This window comes from Tinamus guttatus, unplaced genomic scaffold (assembly GCF_059628265.1).
Source record: "Tinamus guttatus ecotype Peru unplaced genomic scaffold, ASM5962826v1 Tinamus_guttatus_pri_ptg000093l, whole genome shotgun sequence".
Lineage (NCBI taxonomy): Eukaryota > Metazoa > Chordata > Aves > Tinamiformes > Tinamidae > Tinamus > Tinamus guttatus.
The window spans coordinates 702,953-729,477 of NW_028288627.1; the positions used below are offsets into that span (position 1 = coordinate 702,953).

General features: G+C 43.5%; 1 protein-coding gene across 2 annotated transcripts; it reads left to right on the plus strand.

The window, feature by feature from the left end:
* Positions 1-869: 869 nt before the first annotated feature.
* On the plus strand, positions 870-24,213 carry TRIM29 (tripartite motif containing 29). Of its 2 annotated transcripts, none has more exons than XM_088520587.1 (9): positions 870-1,727; positions 8,747-8,842; positions 10,055-10,288; positions 10,623-10,821; positions 15,530-15,613; positions 18,993-19,058; positions 20,279-20,380; positions 21,146-21,222; positions 23,946-24,213. In XM_088520587.1, the coding sequence occupies exons 1-9, from the start codon at positions 870-872 to the stop codon at positions 24,006-24,008; spliced, it is 1,779 nt and encodes a 592-aa protein (XP_088376713.1). In that variant the 3' UTR covers positions 24,009-24,213. The 2 variants fall into 2 exon arrangements, with proteins under 2 accessions (XP_088376713.1, XP_010213501.1); XM_010215199.2 differs by having other exon boundaries at positions 18,993-19,052.
* The last annotated feature ends 2,312 nt before the right edge of the window (positions 24,214-26,525 follow it).

Below are 26,525 nucleotides of genomic sequence, written 5' to 3' on the forward strand. Positions count from 1 at the left end.
ATTTCTGGAAAGAGCTGAAGACACACTTGAGTGTTTATTGCGCAGAGAAAAAAACAATAAAACAGGCATTAGGGATTAACTACTAGTCACAGTTAGCAAGATCACATGGCAGGTGGGAAAGAGGATTCCAGTCCATTTTTTCTTCTGATCAGCTGTGTTTATCTGATACTGGCTACTTCCAGTTCCATTGAGGATGTGGCCAAAAGCTAACATCAAAATAAATTTAATAGGGTCTTTTACAGCCGGTATTATCCATGTGTTTCCCCTCCCTGTCCTAGTGAACACAGTAAGCCCTAAGGAGAACTCAATTTAAGAATGCTTTTATTCTAAGCGTTCATTTTAATTACAACCATAATTATTTTTGTGCATGTGCATGACCCAGTTAACAAACCCATCCTCTGCATCTCATGGTCTCTCCAACCCTGCCCATCTCTGCAAGGAGGTAACCTTAGTGCTTGGCAACAATGAGCAAAATTATTTTTGAAACAAGCGGTAGAACTGGTTGCTACATCTTAATGAAAATTATTAAAAAAAAACTTCCATGTGTATAAACAGCCCTTCCTCCCCAACCTGGCTAGACAAGAATGTTCCTGGGTGTGGACCGTCTTGTATAATTAACTGCACAGCTGTAGCTTCTGATCCCCGGTAAAGTCTGTTTCTTTCTCTCTGCTTCTACCTAGCATAATCCAGACTCTCCTCCTCCTTGCAGGAGCTCAAGGTGTGTCACCTGGGCAGAAACTTTCCTGCATTCCACCTTGGCTTCTTGCTTAGACAACAGCCAGCCAGACATACGCGCTTTCTACAGCTTTGGGAGAACAAGCGTATAAAAAAAAAAAATAAGACGAAAGCCAATTTGCCTGGCTCAGACAATGGAAACAGGGACTGCAGCAAGGACCAACGGTACCGCTGGGAAGCCAGAAGATGTGAAGAGTCCATCTGCCCCCAAAAAGGAAGAAGAAGCGAAGAAGACCACGAACCCGGGTGGAGGTGAGAAAGAGCCTATGAAGGGCACTGGCAATGCTTCTCTGGAGTCGGGGCAGATCAAGAGTTCCCTCTTCTCCGGGAGTGACTGGAAGAGGCCCATCATCCAGTTTGTGGAGTCATCAGATGAGAAGAGGTCGACCTACTTCAGCATGGATTCAGGGGATTCCAAGAAGATGCAGTATTCCAGCGGACAGATAGGAGACATGAGGAGACCCCCCCTCTCCTTTACAGAAAAGGGCGACCTCAGGAAACCCCTCTTCTCCCTGGATTCCAAAAAGAGCTTCCTGCCCAGTGACGGGGAGGGGAGGAAGTCCTTATTCTCCAGTGGGCAAATTGGGGACCTGAAGAAATCTTCCCTCCCTCTGGTGGAAACAGGAGACCTGAGAAGATCCACCTTCAACAAACCTGACAGAGCATCTGGGTCACGGCCCAGGGTGAAGCTGGATGATGTTTTGTGCGATTCCTGCATTGATAATAAGCAAAAGGCCGTCAAGTCCTGCTTGGTGTGCCAGGCTTCCTTCTGTGAGCTACACCTCAAGCCCCATCTGGAGGGAGCAGCTTTCCGGGACCACCAGCTCCTTGACCCCATCAGGGACTTTGAAGCAAGGAAATGCCCTGTGCATGGGAAGACCATGGAGCTGTTCTGTCAGACAGACCAGATGTGCATCTGCTACCTCTGCATGTTCCAGGAGCACAAGAATCACAGCACGGTGACAGTGGAAATCGAGAAAGCAGGAAAAGAGGTAATGAGTGTTTTATATTGCACCTTCCCAGTCTTTCCAAAGAACCTCAACATTCAGGGTTCTGTTACCCAGCCCATAGTTTTTCCTAAGAGCATGGTGGCAATGTTACTCTGGTGTGCATGGACAATGGATAGGAAGCACTTAGTGGAGTAATGATACTGCCTTGGTCATGCTGCGATTGTCTTGTTGCTATAATAGCTGGATATAATAGCATATCACTGGTGTTGTTCTCTGTTCCCTGATCTACAGCCTGCTGGCACCTCTCAGCTACTTAGAATTAATTCATGCCCCCTCCCCTCTCTCCCTCCCCCCTTTTTTTTTAAATGGAGCTGGTAGTGTTAAGACCTATGTGTGGGAAAGAATTCTAAGCTTACACGAAGAAAAAAACTATGTAAACACAAAACATAATCCCGCTTGACATGTTTGTACAATAGAAGCTGAACATCTAAAGAGATGAGGCTAGTATGTGAATCAGTGCTCACCTGAATGAAGCACCTTCTGCCTTTATTTGCTTAAAGTTAAATGCTATTTGCTTTATGGGCAGAGGCACCATTATCCCACAATCTCTAGCTAACTTCAGGGTCTCACTGGACTAGGTGCCGTACGTCTCCATAGCAAGATCATGTCCTATACTAAGAGAGCGTCTGGTTATCTAGACAATACAGGAGTGATATACAAAGGAAACCAATGAAAAAGTTGAACAATGGGACAATAGTCACATAGCAGATCCATAGCAGAAGGTATAAGTGTACCCAGATCTGCAAAATCCTAGTCAAAATCCCCAAACTAGTGCTTTGATGATGTGGTGAACAGGCCAATACAAGTACCTGATGCTGGGAATTCTTCAGTGATCCTTAATTCAGGGAAAAAAGATTAAGTCTTTCTCCAGTGCTAGGACAGTTTAACTTATAAGGCTAGAGAAAGTATAGTTGCAAAAGCTTCTTAGCCAGTGTTTATCTCCGTGTTCTTGTGCACAACTTTTGGTCTTTACTTGCAATGTCAGTCTCGGGCTTATTGAAAGCAGAACCATGGTTCATTCCATGTTTCAAACAATCTCTCAAAGAAATTTATGCAGGGCTTGCTAAGCCTGCAATTTGTTTCATGATTGCTTGTTCTTGTGTTCTTGCGTTTTGATGTCAGCTGTGAACCACTTCACAGCATCTGACTAACCTTTATAACTGCTGAGCCCAGTGTCTATTGGATTGTCCAATTCCTCTTATCCCATTGCATCAAGAACAGGTTAACGGTTGCTCCCAAAGGAGCTAAAGCTGCCTTTTTTCCTGTGGTTAGATCAATGTAGAACGCCTTGCTTCGTAAGAGGCATTCATAACTGGACAGAGAAACCTTTATCTGAGATTTAAATGATACTTATTTTCTCTCTGAGTACTTGTGTCATTCTTGTGAGCTCCATATCTTAGTTCCTGTACTTTCCTATGCTCTTTTTCTATTGCTGTTACACCTAGAGGATTTACACTTTTATCAATATGAATCATACTTTTGTGCAAGCTTCTCCTGCTGGTGACGAGTTTTGATCGTGTTGCAACTTGAGTTAGTATTCCACAGACAAAAGCAATTACCAGAATAGCTGTTGCTCACAAATATTTATTCTAGCCCTGATTTATTCACCATAATGATAGTGAATGATGGTGGAGCCTAAGCAAGAACCACAGAGGAATGATCATTTCTAAGTCCCTTGTAAGCACGACCTATTCCTTTCGAGCCTTGCAAATCAAATGAGTTGGAACATGACCGCAAATTGTAACAGCATCAGTGTGTGGCTGGTGCTGGCCTTTGTGGAAAGGGTAAGCAAAAACCCCGTTAACAAGTGAACACCATCCCTATGCCATTTTCATAGGTTGGCATCCAGCCAGCTACAAGGCACCTTTACTGCCTGCACGCTTGCTAACTATGCCACTGAACTGAAAAACAGCATATAACCATATCTAAGAGGCTCTCCCCCCCGCTTTTTTTTCTTTTTTTTTTCCTCCACTCTTGTTCAGCACCAAAGTGTCTGTCTGCCAAGATCTCCCAGGCTTTGGCTCTAATGCAACTACATCCGTGGGGAGGGATCCAGCAAAACACAGGGGGTTTCTGCTCCAATACACTCCAGCCTGTCTATAACTCTGTGTACTTCGTACCTTGGTGACAAAAATGTCACAAGCAAGGAACATGCTTATATTAGATATATTTACTGCTTTCATATTGCAGAATTAATTCAGGTCACACGCTTTCATGGGTTTCTCCCTCCAATAGACAGGCAGGGAATTAGCAACTGATTTAAATTAGGAATTAGGTAACTGATTTCTCCACTATGAGGAGAAAGAGTACAGTTTAAGAGAAAGGGAAGGAAAGTTGGCCGGTGCATAGTCATCTGGCGGTCAGACCATTTAGCCAAGCAGTGGTTTGGCATTCCTCTGCCTATGAGGCAGAAGGAAAGCAGAGCAGCATGTCCCACTTCTCAGTGACCTGAGTTGAGCATCACTCCTATGCCTTTCTTCTGCGCCACTGTGCAGACAAGAGTGAAAGGTGCAGGGGGTCGGACAGAGACACCTTGGCAGGGAAGATGGAGACACGGTTTCTGAGTCTGCACCCAGCGATATTTGCACATTTTACCCCCGGAATCTTTAATTCCTTCCGCAGATCCATTCTGCATTAGTTTCCTGCTACAAATTTAAAGGAAAAGTAACAGCACTGTCAGAATCAGCACAAAAAACTACAGAAAGGGAAAAAAAAAATCCACAAGAAAGAGTAATAAGCACAAGCTCAGTTGAGAAACATGACTTATCAATAGCAGCTCATACAAAACCCTCTGGCCAGTCTGATTTATCAGCAGAGCTGCAGCCCCCCTTTCAGACAGCATCCTTGATTTTGAAAGGGGATCCTTTATTCAAAACCTGTTTTACAGGCCTGTTCTCAAAACAAGACAACTTCACATATGCCTGCCAGCCACAGGGCTATAAAATAACCTGGTGTTACCATCCATCACCAGCCTTAATACTCAACATGTCAGGTCAGATCTAGTAGAAAGAACTTTGATTTTTATTCCTTAATTCTTTTCCTTTAAAGAAAAGCTCACATTGTATGGCAGGTTTAAAAAGGAAGCTGAGAATGAACGTGCAGAAACGGGAGCTGGGTGTTCCTGCTTTCAGCAAAGCAGTTTCTAAAAAGAGAGCCTTCATAAGACCTGAGCTGGCTTTGAAGTCAACCAGTCCTGAGATGATCCAGAGGGATTTCCATCTGAGCCTTTACTGTATTGTTTTGATAGCCTAAATACAGAGCAAACAAGAAGGTATTGATGTGCCATGGTTAGAGCATGATAGGGCTGAGACACTATACTTAGATTCACTGTGATTGTTCTGTGGACACATGCTAAAATAGATCTTTCCATGGAGCTTGTGCACTTTACCTGCAAAAGTTTTCCCCATCTGGAAGGCTGAGGAAGTTGCTTGACTGCTAACTATGGTTTAGAGTAGTTTTGCCAGTATGGCTGTGCTCTGCATTAGTGCATCTGTGGTGATACACAGGCAAAAATCTACTCGTGCAGGATTTGCAGGTAAGAAATCCTTATTGTCCTCAAACTGTGCAAATTAGAGGGCCTTTTCCAGACTTAACTCGTGCATTGACTAGTGGCATTTTTGCAGTATACTGACTCAGTATCCAGAGATCATAGACCATGAACACCCACCTCTGCTTAACAGAAGCACAAATTTAAAAAGGGCAAGGCAAAAACAGAAGAAAAAATGCCCCCCTCTGCTGATGTCTCAGCCATGCCATTTCCAATACAGGCACTGTACTGGGATAACTAGTTTAAATACTTCTTCCCTAGCTTCATTATTGCATCTGGTTGTTGCCATCAGGTAATTAGCACAGCTCTCCCAGGCTGGTGACACAGGGGTGTTCCCTTATTCTGGGACTGGGTTCCCAGAGCATTAAGACATGATGATGCTTGTATTGCTGCCTTGCAAAAAAGAGTTGCATGGTGATGCAATTGCATGTCTCTAGGTCCTTCACAGCACAAGGGCTAGGCTCACCCGTGAATGTTTAGATATATGGTCTGAACTTTCATGGAGTCCTCTTGACTTCCCTAATTAACTTAGAACCTAATAAGGGGTCCTATCAGCTCAAAGCTGATCGGGACCAGTATTTCTCAGCTTGCTGAGAAAATCTGAAAATACCAAGGAAGTTGGAGGGGAAGTTTCATCTCGTGGAATAAAGCCAAAAAGACAACAGTCTCTACCATCTAAAAACATTTTCAGTAGGATGGTAACGCAGGATTTTTGTGCACAGCTGAAGCAATCTTCCAGATAGCTCCAAATTGCACAAGGCTTAAAGACATCATGAATTGATCTTTGCTGACCCCTTAAGTTGTGGTCTGCCTTTAGAGTATTGTCTGGTCATAACACCATTTCCACTGCTATTCTAGAGTCTCCCTCTTTTTATTTTTTTTTTTCTTTGCCAAGAATCATTTTAGTCATTGCATCTTCATACAGTGATATACTTCCCTCCATCTCCTTTGCTGGTATTTATGATGTTTCCTCTTGCCCTCCATGTGGATGCTTTAACCCAAGTCGAACCTGGATGACTGTGGTATTTGCATTCTGGCTATTGAAACTGTCTCTAATTTTCATTTGCAAATCATAATTCTCACTCTAGATTGTAGTGTGGGGCTGCTCTTTAATAGCTGTTACATCCCATCCCAGCGGCACCCAAAAGGCCTTTCAAGGTGGAGGAATATTATAGCTTCAACATGCTGTTAGGAGTTAGCTACCACTTTTGAACAAGTAATGGTTTGGCAAATCCCTTCGAGATCAATCCTAATGAAAAAGTATCATAGAAATTAATGTTATCACTATCATCCAGTGAGCCATATTACCTGGATATAGCCCTGTGGTTCATGAAAACAACTTTTTCTAGCATCATTTCTCAAATTACGTTCTGATATCCACTCCAATAACTAAAGTGCTTTAAACTTACTGCATTTCTGTGCTGTGCAAAGATAGCTGCACAACTTTGTCTTGACATAGTGGACATCTCTCAGGGTGCATGAAAATAGATGAAAGCACACATTCGTTCAGGCCACTCTCTGTAAACATGCAAACTATACGATGAAGTTCATGTCTCGCTTTGTTGTTCAGCAGTAGAGCAAATTCTCTCATTTTTTAACTGTGTGGCTAACATTAGTACAGGATTTTCTCCTCTGGTCTGACTTTTCTTCTTCCCTTCTTTACATCAGATAACCGTGGGAAGGTGATGGGCTGACTCCTGTACCGCAAAACCCTTCTATGTCTGCTTTGAAATCCTGAAGAATATGAGTTTCAGTTCATGACTGCATGCAGTTGGCTACTAATAGGCCATCAGGGTATAAGGACACTGTTTGAAAGGGCTGGTGCACTCCTAGCTCACAGCAAGCATAGTCAATAACAATGACAGCTTGAGGATGAAGCTTTTATGGCATTGAGATATCTTGAACTACATATACCTTTTTTGTCTCTCTCCCCTCCACCCTCCATAAGGCAATAAAATAACTATCAAATTACTTTCCCTCTATAAATAGAAACTTTCTAAATCGGAACAGCTAGCATCCATGTCTCTTAGATGCAGTTGTAGTAGATTCAAGCTCAAGAGAACATTCAGAAACAACAGTGACTGTGCCAAGACAGGAACCCTGATGGACTGATTTTCTGAGCTGGGTGACAATTTGTTGCCTACTCTTCATAAGAGGCCTTTTTCCCTTCTTGACTACAGGACTGAACTTTTCAACTTCCACCATGGGAGGGAAAGAACTATTATCAGAAGAGAAAAACAATGTTTTCAGGATGTATTGTGTTCCTAAATGTGTGATTAAGCAATGGAAACTACATCTTGTTATTTCACTTCAGGGATACCTCACTTTGTTAGCTATTGTGCAAGTGGATTTGTCCACCCCTCATCTCCCCTACCTCTAAAGGTTGGCCTAAATGTAAGTGCTTTTGTGGAATACAGCTGTTTGATAAAGGATCCTACATGAAACAGTGGGCTTTCAAAACCTTTCTAAAGTGGCATAGTTTGGTTGTGGAATACAGATAATTTTTTGTCTAGTGTGTAATTCCTTAATAGCTCTAGGGATAAGTGCTCTGTAGCCGGATTGCCTGTAGTTACACTTGTGCTGTAACCAAGCTATATACACATGAAATACCAATATCTTGAACTACATAAACAAAAGTTTTGTCATGATCTGTTGGGCAGGAACGTGGTGAACATGAGGGACCAAGGGAGGAACTGCCAGAATTAACGGCCCAAGACAATACTCAGAGAGGCCTGGGTCTGATATTGCACACCAGCTACCAGGTTGCACCACTGAATGGCTGTTTGAACCTTCATGGGTTGCACTTCTGGGAACCATCTTGCATGCAACTGTCTAGTCCACACTTCTCCAGGAAGCCAGTGCAAAACAAAATGCAAATGAATCCCAGTGAAGTTGCTGATCTAAGCCAAGCACAGTTGACTACACCTCCTCCTTTTTTTTTTTCTCCAAGCATTTTCCAGCTTCATCATAACTTGAAAGCTCTCAATTCAGAGCAAATTAATCCACAATCCTGTCTAAACAGAATCCCTGCCAGAGGCATCGTCCTCTTGTTGCAACACTCGTCAAACGTCATTCCATAATTACATGAAAACTGTTATTGCTGCACAGGCACACCCTGGGTTGGGCCCTTCACTGCATACACAGCTGAATTTTGAAACAGGCCTCTTCTCCCTCCAGCTAATGACTCTAATGTGATTAAAAGCAGCACCGTGGCAGTAGCCTGGTAAGTGGGTGCTTCTGTTGCTGTCTTTGCTGAGGGAGCTCAATCTCTTGACCCAGCCAGAAGCTCCGGGATCTTGTTCAGTGTCAGCACATGATCTCCATTCAAGCAGTGCCAGGAACCTCTACCTCTCAGCTATTATTGTTCAGGTCCAAATACATAAGTAGAAGCACAGCACCCCTTTGAAGCAGGCCACCCTCAGCCCCAGTTCATGAGTCTCCCCTCTTCTCACAGGCCGAGCTCTCACTGCAGAAAGAACAACTGCAGCTCAAGATCATTGAAGTAGAAGATGAAATGGATAAGTGGCAGAAGGAGAGGGACCGTATCAAGGTGAGTGTGGCATATTTTTAGGTTCACTTCTGCCTCCTCTAGTTGCTTCTTTCTTTCCCACTGCCCTTCTTGTCCCCCTTTTCTATGGTTCCTTTGGTATATCTATCTCTTGCACAATCCCTTACCCATTCCATCTCATCACTCTCCTGAACACATTCCTGCCAAAACTTGGAAAAAGCAACTCCTACTGAAGTAATCTTGCAGCATACCCTGTAAGAGCCCAAAAAGAGACAGCACAGCCTTGTTACAAAATGGTCCAAGATACCTCCCTGCTTTGCGTTACTGTATTCAGGTGGATCTGGAAACAAAGGTGTGCTGCTTTTTTTCCTGCTAGTACACATATAAAAATAAGCTCCAGAGGATTCTGAATTGCCCAGAGTGAAGACAACAGAAGTAGGTGCAGTTATATCAATGAATGTATTGTTTATGATGGAAAAGCTTATTTCCTTAGTGATACAGGGCTCCTCTATAATCCTTTCACCACACAAAGTGGTGGAACGTAATAATGCTGTTATTTTTTTCATTCATCCCCTACCAGAATAGGGCAGTGAAAACACTATTTAGAGACACACAGAAAATTTCCATAGTATTAATAGGCCAAGCCATTATTCTCCCTTTTATGTGGTGCACACACATTGGCTTCCCAGTTCTGCTTTATTTGTGCTTTATTATTACTATTATTATTGAAAAACTGACCTAGAAATCTTAACTCTGCATATGGTTACATACACAGCCATTCTGAGAGATATTTCAAAAGTACCTAGAATTAAGGTCTGAAAAATATTATCACCTTTCATTCATTGAAATAGTGGGAACTACAGCCCCAAACACTTGAGGAAACAGCAACAGGAGTTGGAATGTTAAAGAGTGTTAGAAAGTTAAACAGTGTTTTCAAATACCACATAAGAACCCAGTTCACAAACAGAAATATGAGATATGCTAATATAGTCATGAAGACAGCAGCCGCTGTCAGTTTTATACACATACATGATTGTTGTAAGAACTAATACGTCTTCTCTTTACATAACTTTTTTGATGCTGAGTCCCACAAACCTTGCGTCTCCATCCTCGTGGTCCAAGTGCTGAGAATGCCTGGACATATCCCTCTCTGAATCCCTTCTACTAGCAAGTGACTGCCTGGGAAGTTTTGCATTTTATTTCATCTGCCATCTCCTATTCTATTCCCTCCCCTATCCTCTCCTCTTTCCCCAGAACTATACCACCAATGAGAAAGCCACAGTGGACCAGCACTTCAAAGAGCTGATCCGTGACCTGGAGAGGCAGAGGGATGAAGTGAAGGCTGCCCTGGACCAGAGGGAAAAGATAGCATCAGAGAACGTCAAAGAAATTGTGGATGAGCTGGAAGAGAGGGCAAAGCTGCTGCGGGAAGACAAGGAGAACAGAGAACAGATCCACCAGATCAGTGACTCTGTACTCTTCCTGCAGGTAACCAACATCTCATCTTCCTTTCCTTGTAAGGGAAAAAATCCCAATAAGTTTAAGAAGCATTAATCCTCTCCAGTTCAAGGTGCATATATGTCAGTAGCTGGCCCCAGTACTTTAAGCCATGTTTGCTCTACAAGTTGTAGAATAAACTTGCGCAAACCCGATAATTCTCTCTTTTTGCCTGTATCTCATAGTCACAGCATTTGACTGCCCTCTCCATCTTCACTCTTCTCCTTTGCACTTCATATTATTTGGAGCCCAACAGCACTCCCCAGGATCTAGCATCTTTGTCCCTTGATTTCCTCCATAACTTCTGTTCCCTTCTTGTTGGCAGGAGTTTGGGGCTTTGATGCGGAATTATGTTCCTCCCCCCTCCCTCCCGACATACAGCGTGCTGCTTGAAGGGGAGAGCATGAGCCCATCAATGGGGCTTCTCAGAGATGACCTGCTCAATGTCTGCATGAGACATGTGGAGAAGATCTGCAAGGCAGACCTGGGCCGCAACTTCATAGAAAGGAACCACATGGAGAACGGTACAGTCCCCTTCCCTCCTCCCTTCCTAGGCAGGGCCCAGTTCAGAGTCACAGGAGACAAGGTGTGATCAGTGTACTTTCACAGAGGAAAAAGCAAGGCTCTGAGAAAGCTTGGAGGAATACTATCTGTACCTGAAATCTATTCTGCAACATCAGAACTATCCTAGCAGACCTACATGGTGATGGAGCCAATTTGACTGCTAGGGATTTCAAGTATATCATATAAATGGGATGGAGGAATCCCAGCTATTCAAACAGCACTTCCTGCAAGTGCTGTTTTTCATTCCAACTTCAGTGTTTAGTTGGTTCAGTTGCCTCCCACTTGGGATTTACAGAGCAACACTCTTTTGGGAGGTTGAGAACTGTTACCTTTCCCTCCTGCAAGGGGCCAGCAATGACACCTTGCCTTGTGCTAGTCTTTTAAACCCTCACAAGCTTCACACAGCAGTTTCCATGTGCAAGACTGCACAGACACTTAGACAATTTAGGAGCCTACTAGGTAAATGGATAAGGCAGGATTATATGAAAAACTATGTTGTGCTGAGAACAGCTTTGGTGGCAGAAATGGGAATGTAGCCACCTTAGTCTGGCAATTTAGAAATCTTGGAATTAGGCTTATTTGTACAGCTCTGTTAACGTGCACTGGTATGACATGCCATTTTATAACAGCCCATTTCAGCCCCTGACTGCCTGTCTACAACATGAAATATTCTGCAAGCACATGCCATTGAAAATCTAATGACAGATTTTCCAAGTAAAGAGCTCCTCATATTAAGCTTCAGCTTGAACAGAGAATTCTCCTTGATCATACTTCTCTGCCTGATTTGTCTCCTGCCTGCCCTGGACCACGGTGCTCATGGAACATGCAGTGCCAAATGATCCCTCCATTTCAGTGGTTTTTAAGGAAGAGTAATGTTTCTTGTGCGAATAGAGAGGGCAGAATCACTGACGCCACAATCTAGGTCTTTGCATCCACTTTGCTTTTGTGTCTCCCAGTTATTGTTCTAAAAGGAACTTGTGTTACATAAAGCTCACACATGGTTATAAAGGACACAGTAGTATAATGGGACACAGGTTTATTCCCCAGCTTTTCCTCAAGCAACCCTTGAAACCTTGGGTACTGGAGCAATAAAGGTCAAGGAGCAAGATAGGTAGTGCAAGAACAGATTGCATTCTGCTGTCCCAGGAGGGATGTGTAATTTGACAAGATGCAGGGACAGTCTTAAGTCCACAGTTTGTATAACATCTGATGAACTCCACTGCTCTATGCAAGATCACAGCCATTTACTTCAGTTTCACAGCACTCATTAGACATGCCTGTGATATTACTAAGCTACTTTTTTCCAGGGCAACAGTCATGCAAATCTCTGACCTCCTTCAAAGACAGACAGATCCACATTATAGGATGGTGATAACAGAGGAAAGGGAGAAACAACCAGGAAATAAACTAGAACAAAAAGCATACTGCAGAATAGATGCATAGAGGCTAAGACAGCATGGGATTAGTTACTGGATAAGGAATGTTTCCAGAGCCTCATTTTGAGTCAGCCTTTCTGACATTCCAAATTCAGAGCAATAAGAAGGAATGTTGCATGGACCGGAGTGCATTTGTATCTGTAACGAGAAACACTCATATTTATCAAGTGACAGCTACTGCCTTCCTGTGTTACGCAGAGATAGAATAAGTCCCTGCCCCCAAGGAGTCTACACTGAAAGCAGTTCATTAACATTGATCCAGCACCATCATTCTACTTAGACATCAATTAGATAGACAAGATGCTTCTAGTCCAGAGGCCCAAGCTTTTGGAAAAGTGACAAATCTCAAAGTACTTGGGACACATACCGAACCAGATTTGAAGGCTCTCCCATGCCCTTAAAGTAGCACCAGCAATTGAACATTACTTTTCTTCCAGTGTTTACCACTTTAATATACATGGTCCAACTTTCAGACTCACTCAATGCTTTATGTGTTAAGTCTGCTGAGAAATTAGGCTGTAACTCAAAGCAGTATATGAGGGACAGCTCTGATGCAAAAATCACTTTTCTACGTTTTGTTTTCTCCTTTGTTCACCTGGACATTTGAAACATTTCCAAACACTAGATGGCATAAAGCCAAAGAGATTTCAGATGCTTGATGACTCACAGCACTTCTGAAGTACAGATGAATGGCATGAAAGTACTTTTCAGTCAAGTTACTATGACTTGGGGAGCTACCTTTCATCAGCTAAGCTGTTTTTGCCACCCTGGAAGCAAATACATTTTACTAGGCCATTTGTACAGCCTGAGATATGTACGTGCCCAGTAATGGCAGCTCTGGATGATGACAGAACACTATCTTCATCCTTTTTAGATAGGTTCCCCTCCAAGTTACTGATACCGAATGTCCTCAAAGTGCATGCAAACGGTGGGATTTGAGTGCCTGAGCAGGGGAACACTTCACTACTGTGTGAGACCTGGGTATTTTCAGGAACTTTACTGGGTATTTAACAGTCACAGCTTGGAGTCCAGCTAGTGAGAAGAACAGGGGCATCCACTCAGTTAGGCAATGTTATTTAAGGTGAATCTCAAACTTCAGATCTCTCCGTTTTTCACACCACATTTACACTTGAAAGAGGACAGCACTCTGCATCTAGTGACTGCAAGGAAATAACTCCACAATTACCTAATGGATTTAATTAACTCATACTCCCCCTGAGTCACTGGAGCAAATTCATTTGCAATTGACTTGATCTTCTAGTGTAAAAAAAATCCCAGGAAGAAATATTATATTAATGGAATGAAACCTGCTTAATAGCTGACTGCAAAGGGATTCCACTTTCTTTTAGTTGTCAGAAGAGCTACTTGCTTAATAGTGTGGCAAGGAGGCAAATAATCAGAGGACATCCAAGCGGTTTTAATGGCACAGAAGTAAAATGGAGAAATAACATAAAAGTTTGTTCATTGACTTAAAAATCAAACACTGGTACTATCCAAACATAGGGACCAAATTTACACTGCTCCACCCTGTCAGCTCAGACAGCAATGCAAGGTTCATGTAAAACCTAAAACAAAGTATCTTACGAGCAACTGAACTAACAGGACTCCTTTCCTGTGGACTACTCTCAGAAAAAAAAACAAAGTGGGGAGTCTGTAAAGCCTGGAGTATGTTTCATTGATTTTGAATAAAGCTTGAACCAAAGGCCCAGGAAACTGGAACTGTTTGCAACTCGGGTTTAATATCTTCCTTTAAAAATTGAACTAACACGTTGAGCCATCCCAACACTCTGATTTTCTTGAGCTTCGTAACACTTGCAGTTCAAGATCTGCTGGTTCAAAGCCAGGTCTGTGCACAGGTTAAATGCACAAAAGAAGCCAAACCCATACCACTGCTTTTGAAGTGGGTTCAGGGTTCCATTTTTAGACACACAGCAGTGTTTTGGCAGGAAAGTGTGTTAACTGCAAAGTCTCCCAATGTATTTTCAGCAGACTGCATATGGAATGGGCGTGGGTTGACTGCCTTGTTAGCTGTCTGCTATACTATTTCCTCAGCTGGTTCAGATCCATGAGTAGCTCAAAATATTTCAACTATGAGGTTGTCAACTAGAGAGGAGTTAAAATGGAAGCAATAGGAAGCCTACCTGAAACCCCGAATTTGCTAGTTGTGGATACAAGTGACTGCACCATAGCATGTGGCATTTAATAGAGGCTCCCTGGTAAACATCAGCTTCTATAAGGCAATCTGACCAACCAGATTTTTCTATATGGGCTCATAAAGACAGTACAAAGGGTACATTTCTCATGTGCTGCTAGAGCCCAATCACTGACTTCCAACCCTCAGCTGCAGAAGGACCTGGGACCATAGCTTTGGAGAACAAAGTTTTTATCTATTTATAGAATAGATTCAGCAGCAGTTCGAGCATCCTTCATCCCAGTCATTTAATATGCCTCAGCCCCAGTCCTGGAATCCATTGCACCAGCGCAGCCCAAGGCTTCTACCACTGGAAAGGAGGTTTGCATTAGCTGTGTTGGCTCCTCTTTGAGAGGTGCACAGGATTTCTTGCACTTTGTCATTTAGCTTTATGGGCAAATCTACCTCTTGGGAAAGCCTTTTACTTCTCCTGAGCCTCCCATACTCCTGAGCCTGACACTGCTGGTGACACCTCTGCTTTTCAGTCAGGCTTTTTGACTGCAAGAGAACATACTTTCTTCTTCTACTTGAAAATATTTTACAAACAGGTAGCTTACACTTTAGAGCTTAAAATCGGCAAGGAATATTGGATGTGGTACCCTTCATGTCACAGACCCTACTTTCACTATAGTCAATGAAGTAAGCAGGTGTTGAGGCACCTTTGAAATGATTTTTCTTTTTGCATTCAAATTAGAGCTTTACAGAACTGAATGCAAATATTTTTGCATCACCTTCAATGCTTGTGGATCCACTGCTTTTTGTTTCAGTGTAATCTTTCTCTAGGTCTACTGTATGCTATGTCCCCCAGGGTGCTTCGTGTATTTTTCACAGGCTGAATCTCTGGGCAGCTACAGCACAGTTCTATCTTTATTCCTAGAAAGAAATTGCAAAAAATACAGGAACAATGATCCTCCTTGAATGCTTAAGGAAGTAATGTCAGTCTGTTATCCCCTTTTTCCACCCTCATTCTTCTCAAGGCTCCCAAACTCAAAAGTCTCTTCCACTGCCACCTCCAGTTCACAATCTGCTCTGCTCCTCCAGGTGACCACCGGTTCATGATGAACAACTATGAGTGGAACCAGCCTGACAACTTGAAGAGATTTTCTATGTTCCTGTCTCCCAAAGGTACAGCAGCTTAATGGTCGTCAGGTTTCTCCAAACATGGCATAGGAAAGGAAGTTCACCAAAGCTTTTTCCCGTAGTTTGTTTTCCCTCACATGTCTCACACTGTGCCCCTGGACTAGACCAAAACTAGTCCATTTGCAATTGTTCGTGCTTGGTCTTCAACCTATAAAGCTTTGAAGAGTTTTTGCTTTTTCATGTCTAAAAAGACTGGTTCTTAACTCTACATGTACCTAGAACATAGCTGGAACAACTGAACTTTTGCAAGAGGGAAACTTGTGAAAATAGAGTAGTTTTAACATGTGTTATCAGGTTGAAGTAAGTGTTATTTTCCAACAGAAGCTTACCTCACTGTGCGATCGAGTGTGAAAGCTATACTAGGCTTGCTCTGCATTAGGATTTTACTTTCACCAGAAAATGTATTTTTTCTGTGCATGAAAAAAAAAGTGAGGGATGCATCTTAGAAAAGCAGGAGTCTGGGACTCCTGGGTTCCTTCCTGAGCTCTGATGCCAATAACAAGAGCGCTTGTGATTTGCTTATAGCCCAGCTGCTACATGAACACCCCAGGATGAGCCTTCAGCTGTTTTCAACCCATTCAGCTGTAAAATGGCAGTTGCCTTCTATTTCTAAGTCAGTGACAAGACCTCCAGAGAAAGAAGCATAGAGTAATAAAGGCCCAGGCACAGCAATACCTGTATAATCCTAAGAAACAAAAAGGAACACAAAATATGTAACCAAATCTCTCCTGTTCTGTGGGTTTGCCCAGTGTTTACAGCTGCTGTTCTGCAGAAGCAGATGGTGGGCAGGGCGAGGGGACATGCCTGCTGCTGGCAATTAGTAGCTGCAGTCCCCAAAGGGCTTATCTGAAGTGCGATACTGGCCGCACTGTTGGTGGGTTTTAGTCTGGGGACGACCCAGATGTCAACACTGGGCCTTTTGTCTGGATTTCCCCATTGCCTTCATGACACACTCCCTTTTCCTCTGTTATCAGCCCCTGCCTGGAGCAGTCTCTGAAGCAGAGGGCATGTTTGGAACTCAGTGTCAGCAAGGCTTTAACATGGGTATTTCTTGTTGGTCCACCAAGCCAAGAAATAGCCCTCAATCAGAGACTGCACAGGGGTATTTGCATGTAATGGAGCTTGTATCCAAACACTGCCCAGATGGCGAGAGCTGCTGCAGGGGAATGCAGGCTCTGTGCTGTCAGAGAAGCACATGTTCTGCTGAACAGCAGTGCCGATTCTGGGGATTGACCACAAGCTAAGTCCTGCACCCAAACCATTTGAAACCTGGAAGGATATTTGAAAGCTGATTCTAAATAACACGGACTGAACCCATCTCTACCCAAAATAATGGAGTGCTTCAGGCCCAAGTGTAAATGGCACAGAAGGCACTTAAAAGGCTGCATCTGTACGTATGCATGCATATGTGTGTATATGTATATGGGGGACTGTGGTGGGAGTCCTGCGTGGCCAAGCAGCTTGTGGCTCTGGAAAGCAGACGTGGTTTCCCTGGGCTGTGCTAAGGACTGCCTTCCCTGAATCACTGTTCTCCTGGCTGGAGGATTCACTGCTGAAATCTGGAACAGGGAAGCCCTGGCTTCAGCTGGGAACAGGCATCCAGAGCTCCTGAGGAAGCTGCCAAGAGATACAGGGGGTTCAACTGCAACTATGGGATAATAGAGTTTATTATTTAAAAATCCTTATTGGAGCCAGTAAGTTACAGATGTTTATGAGCGCTGTGTACTGGCTTTTAACTCAGTGGTCCATTGCTTCCTGCAACAGGCTTTTCAAAATACAAATATTGGGGGATTGGTTGTTCCACCTACACATCTACATTCTCCAGGCAGTAAAGACATGTTTCTTTCCAAAGGTACTTCTTCCAAATTTGCAATCAATCAAGGTTCTTTGTCCAAAAAGGCTAAATACATGATCACACACAAAGTCCCTGCTGAAATGGGGATTGAACAGTGCTGCACTCTCCACCAGGGTGAGGGCTCAAGAATGATTCCTTATAGAAATGCTTTGATGGAAAGGAACCAGCTGCTGTTTGATTTGTTTGTCACATTGATGGTGACTTTGAGAACAGATTGAGTCAGGAAGCAAAAGAGCAGACCTGACCCACTTAGCCTCCGTGCTGGATAATAGAAGATTATCAATGAAATAATGCAATACATCTATCATCACCTTCTAGAGCTTTCTGTGCTCTGTCAGTCAGGTAGCAGTCCAGCATTGCTTCTGATTGCATCTTTCCTAAGTAATTTCATAAGACAGAAAGAAAAGAGCACCCCAACAGTATATCATGCACACAGATATATTATGAACAAAGAGTCCTTGCATATCTCATGGCAGATTTGCCATACACCCTTTTTCTTGCCAGGCTGGATCACAGCAAATTTTGCCTCAGGCCACAGCAGCAAGTTTGCAGGCTGCACTGTGCAATGCTACCAAGTTCCAGGTAGCAGTCAGTGCTCATTGCAGTGGCCAATACTGAGATGTTGCCTGCATCTGAGCTAGCACTCTAGGTTTTTAAGCCCTGCTTAAATTCAAGGAGTCTTCTCCTGCTCTTCTCCTGAAAGACAATAACACAAAATATCTGTCTGCAGGGATGACAATGAGGCAAAAGGGAGACCTAATAGACTTCAAATGCTGCCTAACAGAGGAAGGAGCAAGCTGTTGAACTCCTCAACACTCCTTCCTGTTCTCTTTCACTGAGCTTTCTCCTACTGATATTGCAAACATTTTGTCCAAAGCCAGAAAGAGGTTGGAAAGATGATGTCATGTATTTGCAAGCTCTTAGATAGGAATGGAGTGAACTCAGCACAAGCAGGTAAAGGGAACAACACTGCTTAAATAGAAAAGCAGTCCACAGGATGGCAGCAAAACAATTTAAAGTATTCATCTCTTTCTCACACTTCTGGGAACCTCAGGCTGCACAAAAGGGGTCCAACAGCAGTAGTTGTCATCACAGCATGATGTCTCAGGGAAACCCTGGAGCACATGCCTGTCACAGTGGCTGAGACAATGTGTGTATGAGTGAGAAATGTTCCCCTATTTGTCTCTGTGCTCTAAATCCAAGCCTCTGCCTGCAGGTCTCTGCAGAGTAGTCATGTTGAGTAGACAAGCCTGAGTTGGCAATTTAATGTAGCTAAAGACAGCTCTATGGCAGTGCGAGAGTTTTGTTCCGTAGATGATCGAAAGCCTATTCAACATACCTAGAACCCATAGAAAAAAGAATGGACTTTCCTCAACAACCTGGACCAGATTCCTGGGTCTGGGCTGCTTCCAAATCGGTGGGGATTGTTTAATAGAGCAATGCCAGGCACAGGCCTTAGAGCCAGCTCATCAGGAGCCAATTGCTGAACTGGATGCTCTTGTTTTACAGCCAGTTTCAATCCACGGTCATGGGAATTTTCCTCCTTCCAAGCAACTGAGGAAACACTTGGTACGGGTAATTCTGCCTTCAGTTTGAAAGGATCTAACGCCCCGTGCCACAGCTTTCCAGCTGGCTAACCAACCTTTTCTGCTTCCCCTCTCAGCTGTCCTGTCACCTGTCAGTCACTGTCTCAGTGTTTGAAGCATCTCTTAGCTGGATTATCAGCACCAGTGTATACACCAAAGCCAGGGTCTTGTTGCGCTAAGTGCTGCACATGTAGGTGGCTAGGCTATCCCTGTTCCTCCTTGTTCAGGCAGTGAAAGAAGATGGAAAACGGATGAGGACCAGTTTGTGTAGGGACTGAGATAGCTAACCAACTAGAGTTCCTATATGAGCATGCCCCAAGATATTTATGGAGGTGGTGGCAGAGTCACGAAGTGACTCCAAAATCACTCCAGTCAGAAACACAAGGCTGCTTTTCTTCCTGCATACATCTCTTATTCATTTTGCAAGCTTACTAGCATATGGCCTGCTTATGTTCACTATCTGTCCAGCATCTAGCATGATGGGGAGGAGGGTTTCACAGTAGTGTCATGAGAACCAGCAGCAGCAAGCCATGCCTTTTTCCACAGTTCTCCACCTTTCTTTCTCTTGCCCACCTTGTCTCCTCTGCTCCCTTCATGCTCAGAAGGTCCAGCCTTTCCTTGCATTCAAAAACAGACTACAGATATCCTTGGCTGCTCTCCCATGGGTGCTCTCCTGACTCACAACCACATCTAAACCATTCCTGCTTTTCATGCCACAGGCAGGGCCATCTCCTTCTCATCGCTTCTGCCTTTAGATTCATTTTGGCAGCCAGGGCCTGACCCCAAGGAGGCCAGGAAGAAAAGCCTTGCTTTAATTTCTCTGGACTTTGAATAAGGCCCCAACTGCTTGAAGGCAAGGGAACATGGGTGGTTGTGTAGGGCTACCTCATTAGTCCTGTTTCTAGAGATGCAATTTGCCTATGAGGAAGCTGTTCTTCATCAGTCACACCTGCACACTGGGTCTCATCAGAGAAAGGCTCCTCCCTGCCTGCCTGGAGCACAGGGATTTATTCACACTCACTCACTCCTCACACACTGCCTACTGGGATCTCCCTTTTCTCTACAAAAGAAAGAGTACAAAGATATTAGTTTCCATTTTTCCCCCTAAACTGGTTAAAAGCAGTTTTACAGAGCGTGCTGTGGAATTCTTAAGTTTCCCCACTGCAGCACACAATGCTGTGGAATAACACCAACTCTTGTGTCTTCCAGTAGGCAATGGTACTAAGCTGCCTTTTCAGTTCTCCTCGATGGGACAGAACCAGCCTGGTGACTTCAGCAAACAGTCTGATGGGAGCCTCTTCACTAAGACCGGTACTAGGCATTTCATTTTTCCCCTCTTCCTTCTACCCCTTTCTTAGGTTATAAGTTATTTAATCCTGTTCTTCCCCCAGAGGCGGCCTGGGACAACCTCTCACGTGTGTCTTATCTCCTGTCTTGGCTGTCCATCTCTTATTAATGTGCTCCTGTTTGGATAGAAAAGCAACTTACTCTGTTGAACCAGAACAGTAGAACTTTAGTAAAGAAAGTGGTTATGTTTATCTAGTGAATAGCTGATTTTTTTTAAAAGTTTTGTTTTCACTAGGCAGGGATAAAAGCTTAGGGACGAGGAAGAAAAAGATATTAGGAAAGGATATCCAGGGCCTTTTTTACCCCTCTAACTTGATCTTTTTTAAAAACAGTTATCATCCTAAGAGAATAATAGTCACTGAGCAAAACCCTTAACAAATACACACTGCCTTTATCTTAACTACCATTCCCTGTTCAGCCTCATAATCCTCTTTACTTGCTAGGTCAAGGGCACCCAAGGAGGAATCTAAGGGAATCACCTCCTGCTGAGCAGCCAGGCCTGATTAATTTGGAAATGGGAAGCAGCTGGCAAAGCCCATAGCCTGACAGTGCTGCAACTGGTTGTGATACAGCAGAAATGGCTGCAATTCGGTATTAAGCAAGGCAGTATTAGCTATCTGACCCATCTAGTCCTGCTATCTCTCTTGATGCTTGCTAAGAGCGACAGCGATTGGGGGACAGGGATGGTGTCACAGACTGATCTTTAACAGATGCTTTATATTCTCACAGCTTATCCTTCAATAGTGAGACATCAGTCTGCAAAGGTGACACCACAGACATGGAAATCCTCCAAGCCTTCTGTACTGGTAAGAAATATACCTTGGTGTAAAAGCAGCATGTGTACAGCTTCAGCAAGAGAAATATCTGTTCTAGAGAAGCCTGAGGTTGGGGTCCTTCAGAAAGGACAATGTGAAAGTTTTAAATCAAAATATTCATGTGTGTGTGTGTTACCTGGATTGAGTGTGGGTTTTTGAGTACTAAATGAAATCGAGAGAGGTACTAAACTTCAAGTCCAGACCCAGATTAAAACGTCAAATCCAGACCCAGAGTAGGAATAAACAAGTTTTAAAATGACATTTTGATAAGATACTGTCCTGGTCTAGAATTTGATCCAGGACTTTTAAAAGCTATACAAATACTACAGCAATCATTTCAATATCTTTAGCACTACTGTTCCTTGCACTGATGTCTTGTGCTTGCAGTAGTCAGGGACAGTTAGAAAGCATATATTTTGGAAATACAGGAACCATAAAAGTGTCTCACTGATCACATCCTACAGTGTGCAGCTGCAATATCAAAGATGAGAGGTCAGACTGTGCTCATAAACCCCCAGAACTTCCTTAAGTCACTCACTGTGCACTGTTACCACAAAATAAGCACCAGTGCATTATAGGAGGCACCAGGTAATGATATATTATGTCTTGTATTCTTAAATGTACAAGGTTAGCAAACAGTTATTAACAAACACTGTTTATAAACTGCATAGCCATGTAAACATTTGCTAAATTCATCCATTTTTTTCTTATCATCCATTCATACTGTGATCCATTAAGATCTTGCAAGTTCTGAAATAAGGACTTAAGTTTTTGCCACCATCTCTGCAGATGAAACCTATTTTTGAATTCACATTATATATTTGCAAAAGATTATTTACCGTTCCCTAGAAATAAAACTTGTAAGCAGAAGGGCAACAATCAAGAGCATGTACACGCCAAAGGAAGAAAATACAGCATATACACAACGCTTACAAAGCAGCTGCTGTCTCTGCTAAATTTAAAAAGCTCTTCCATGAGCTGAATGACCGTCAAAGGGAGGTTCCCTGAGACTCTGTAGCACATTCAGAGATGTAATGCTGTTTTTTCTCAATGTGCTGCACAAAACCTCTCTCTTAGGAATGCAGAAGTTTTGCAGTATCTTCTCCATCGTGGGTTTGACTGCCACTTTTTAAAAGATCATCAGCATCGTGTGTGTGCCTAGATGAACACCTTTCCCAGATATTTTAGATACCAACCTAACCTCCCCCCTGGTGCTTCTACACTGCAAAATTCCAGACAGTAAAGGGAGTTCCCTGTCACCACCTGCAAAAGCCTGCGGTCCTCCTGGCATTAAACACTGTGCTACCAGAGAGTCAATATACCGTAGGCTGCAAATACAAGCTCTGTTTTTTATTAATCCCTATAGAGAAAGCCTGGTGAGCCTCTCCCATATAAAGTCACTAGTCTGTCTCTGTCTTATGCATACATAAGACCTGTATGGGCTATGTTATTTTTATAGCCTCTATTCACTAGATAGCCCTGAACTTAACAATTAAGTGGATAAATATAAGCATTAAAAAGTCCCCAAATACATATACATGCTCTGGACAATAGCAGCTCTGCAGCCACTTTTACAGTCTATTGGGCCAATAATATAGCTTTTAAAATAGGCTTAAATATGTATTTAAGTAATACACATTCTAAAAGGTCTGTAAATATGAACTTTCACAAAGGGCTACACTACTTAAGGAGGAATATCTTTTAATCCCACACGGAGTTCTTGAAAATGAAGACCTCTTTTTCCCCCCTCTTTATTACGTTGGAAAACAAAACCATAAAATAGCACAAAAAAAAAAAAAAGGACCACTGAGCAGGCGATATAAGGAGGTGATGCTGAGCAGCAAGACATGTTGGCTTTGCTCTGCCCATACTTCCAGCCTCCTGCGATACCTCATATTAACTAGTGTCATTCACCAAGCTGGAGCAGCTTGGTCCTGAGCCATCTTTCCATCCTTGTAAAAGACAAGTCCTGCACAGTGGCTCAAACTTGTCTGTTGTGTATTTGTCATGGTGCAGGTAAGAGTGAAAATCTTGGACTAGCTTCTGAGGAGAACAGATACTATTAGAGACTGAGGCAAACAGAGCTGGAAAGACAGAAAAACAATTCCTTAGGCCCTGCCCTCACCTCTTTTCCACCTCTGCTTCTGTTTACACAAACATTTAGAACTGAGCCCTTTTTCCATAGGGAAATCTCCCTTCAACATGTGAAGGTGAGAATAAATAATACTCCACTGTGTGAGAATTTCCATGTACCAGAGTTTTTGGCTCTCCAGACAGAGAGCACAAACAAGTACTGTGCAACCTACTCAATCACTCACATACTGTGCATGGCTTTAAGCATGAATACTCGCATAGAATGAGTTCTTAGGTTAGCGAGCAATTACAAGACACTGGTAGAAGCATAGAAATAAAGGTGACATTCCTTCAGAAACCTCTCATCAAGCAATGAGTCATAGTCTGAGATTTTATACGATGCACAGACTCATTTGGCTTAGGAATGAAGTTCATGCAAAGCATGTGTATAAATCAAAAAAACACCATTTGCATTTGATAACTCCAGCACTTCTAGTAGTGAAATGAGGTAGTGTTGCTCTGAAAGAGGAAAGACTTTAGCTAGTAGAACAGGAGCTGGTATGGCTGAACTATCTAGGAGGATGAAGTATAGGCAATGAGAAGATAGGCCAAACTTAAATGCCCTAAATTCTCCATTGCAGTCACATTACCGCCCCTTTTACGTGAACAAAGGCAATGGAGCAACTTCCAACGAGGCACCTTGATTCCTGAAGACGTAGGGAAGAGCTGGCAGCACTTGGAGTGAAGACTCAGCTGCGGATTTTCATGGATGTACCTGCTACTATATTAACCTTGCTGCTCTAAACTCTGCCAGGGAGAGGGAAGGTGCAGAAGGGAATACAAGGACTTTTTTCAAATCCTAATCATTACGGGATTTCCCCTGGATAGCTCTGCAGGCCTTAACAACATAACCCCATCCTCTGCTGTCACCTCCTTATTCCTTCCCCACCAATGCCCTTCCCTTTGCCTCTGCAGGGCTGGCAGCTCTGCTTCTCCCGGGAAGCATGTGTGCTTGGGTTCCACCCACCCCTTCCCCTCGCCTCCTTATGACCAGCTGCCCTGTTCTCCTGACTGTTTAGATGACCGTAGCCATTAAGTCCTGGTGAAGGGTGCCAAGCTGGGGGTCACAGGTCTTCCTGGAACAGAGCCCCCCCATCACTCGGAGCTGCACCAGGCTAAGCTCTTCCCATGGCTCTCTGCCCTGTCACCTAGACCTGCCTCTGGATGGGATGGACAGCCCCTGCCAAGACCTGTTCCAGCTTTGCCCCTCTCCCAGAAACACTTGCAGACCCCCGCCAGCCAACTTTTGGTGGTGGCACTTTTCCTTGGGGCCCTTTGGTCAGCTCCACTCAGCTTGACTAGCAACTATTTTGAGCTGCTGCAGCTCTTGGCTAGCTGCTAGTAGATGACAAAGACACTTTCTATCCCATTCAAGCACCCCTCCAGCCACCTTTTCAAATTAAAAGTAATATAAATATCCATCCTACTAGCAGGAGATTCATGAGATGCCACAGGTGTTAAGTTTCTTTCTCCATACCACCCCATAAAATGGAATTGGTTTGTATATATTGTTTCAGGAATTTTTCTTCTGCAATGGGAATTAGTACCAGCCATGTTTGCTCAGGATAGTATTTCTTATTCGCACCGTGGATGGAGGAATCCTATCAGCACCCTAAGTGCAAACAAGGCAGAGCTAGTTAACCTTTCCACAATCTCAGAGATTATTTTTCTTTACCCTTGAACCAAGTAGAGGTTAGCTTCCACGCTGAGCAAAACAAAACAAATAATAATAATAAAAAAACCCTTTCCTGCCTAGTCAGCAGGAGCAAAAGGCCAACTGCAGGATCAGAACCCTGAAACACTCATAAGCAGCTGCAAAATAGAAAAAAAAAAGGACCTGACAGTTATCTTTCTGGGTTTGTTTTGCTCAAACCTTTCTTGGAACAGCTTTCCCCCTCTTTCCCTGCCCCTAAATGCTTGCAACATCTGGCTGAGGGAGGTCACATCTATCACGCATTGTAACTTACTTTCTTGATAATCTCTGTATAAAGACGCTGCCTTTTAATGCAGCACCTCAGACAAAACTTCTGGGGCTGGAAAATGGCTGGTCCAAAATACTTGAAATGCCACCTGTTTTATATTAATTAAAGAAAATAAGTTAGAGACTGGAGGGGAAGGAGGTAACACATTTCCAGAAGGACATGAAGAAAGAAGAATTGGGATAAAGGAAAGACTTGCTAGGAAATGCACTGAAGGTTGTGAGAGAGAAATAAAATAAACCACCGACCAAAATCAGTAGCTCCAACTAAGAAAAAGTAAGGGTAAAGAAGGGGATATTTCACCCCTGGACCTAGAATGAATGTACATCAACACACGTGAAAAGACAAACTATAGAGGGACATAGCACAGAAGTAGTGGTTGGGAGCAAGGTTAACTAGTTGAGAAAAGCAGATTGGTCCCAACTTCCCCCTCGCAAGTCTTCCTGGCTGTTTTATTTTATTTTTCTTTGCCAAAGCAGACCTCCTGTAGTCAATCACATGGGTTCCTCCTGTTCGAGGAGAGGCTTCCCTCTCTTCATTTTTATTTCCTAAAATGGGGGCACCATCCCTCCTTCTCCTGCAAATCCCCGATTTTGTGATACTCATCCTTCTTTACTGTCCTAAACTAACTCTGCTGCAGTGACGCCTCATGTGTGAGCTACTCCTATGGCTCTGTGAATGTGGCAGGAGTGAAGACTGAGTGTCTCCTTCCTCCCTCCATCCTTGCGTATCTCTGCCTGTGCCATCTGCACTATCCCCACTATTCAACTCATTTTCTCCCCTTCTTCTCCTTACTTTAAGGGCCTCATTCATATCTTCCACACATGATTTTTCAGACCAGCAAACTCCAACAACACAAATGGAGCTACTCCTGATTTCCTTTAGTCTTGGAGGACCTCCAGGCCTCCGTTTCCTTCAGACAGCTCTGCTGGGCTTGCTGCAGTCCTTTGCCCTGCTGGATACTGAGGAGGTAGGGATTGGGCACAGCTTCTGCCCGGGTTGCACCTCACTGGTCCTGGGCAATTAGCAGCATGGCTCAGAGGTGCATTTTGCATGGACTGTTTTATCACATTAGCCTTGGTCTGCAAAGCAAGAGGAGTTCCATCTTCTTGGGCAGGACACAACAACAGTGATGTAAGTGAGGCCCTTCACATGTACAACACCTACTGCAGAAATAAAGGA

Excerpts from the sequence above, each read along its gene's own strand:
- TRIM29 (XM_088520587.1), top strand. The coding sequence starts at position 870 with ATGGAAACAGGGACTGCAGCAAGGACCAACGGTACCGCTGGGAAGCCA. Across the intron at positions 10,822-15,529 it reads AAGGAACCACATGGAGAACG|GTGACCACCGGTTCATGATG; the intron begins GTACAGTCCCCT and ends CTGCTCCTCCAG. Across the intron at positions 21,223-23,945 it reads CCTCCAAGCCTTCTGTACTG|TCACATTACCGCCCCTTTTA; the intron begins GTAAGAAATATA and ends TCTCCATTGCAG.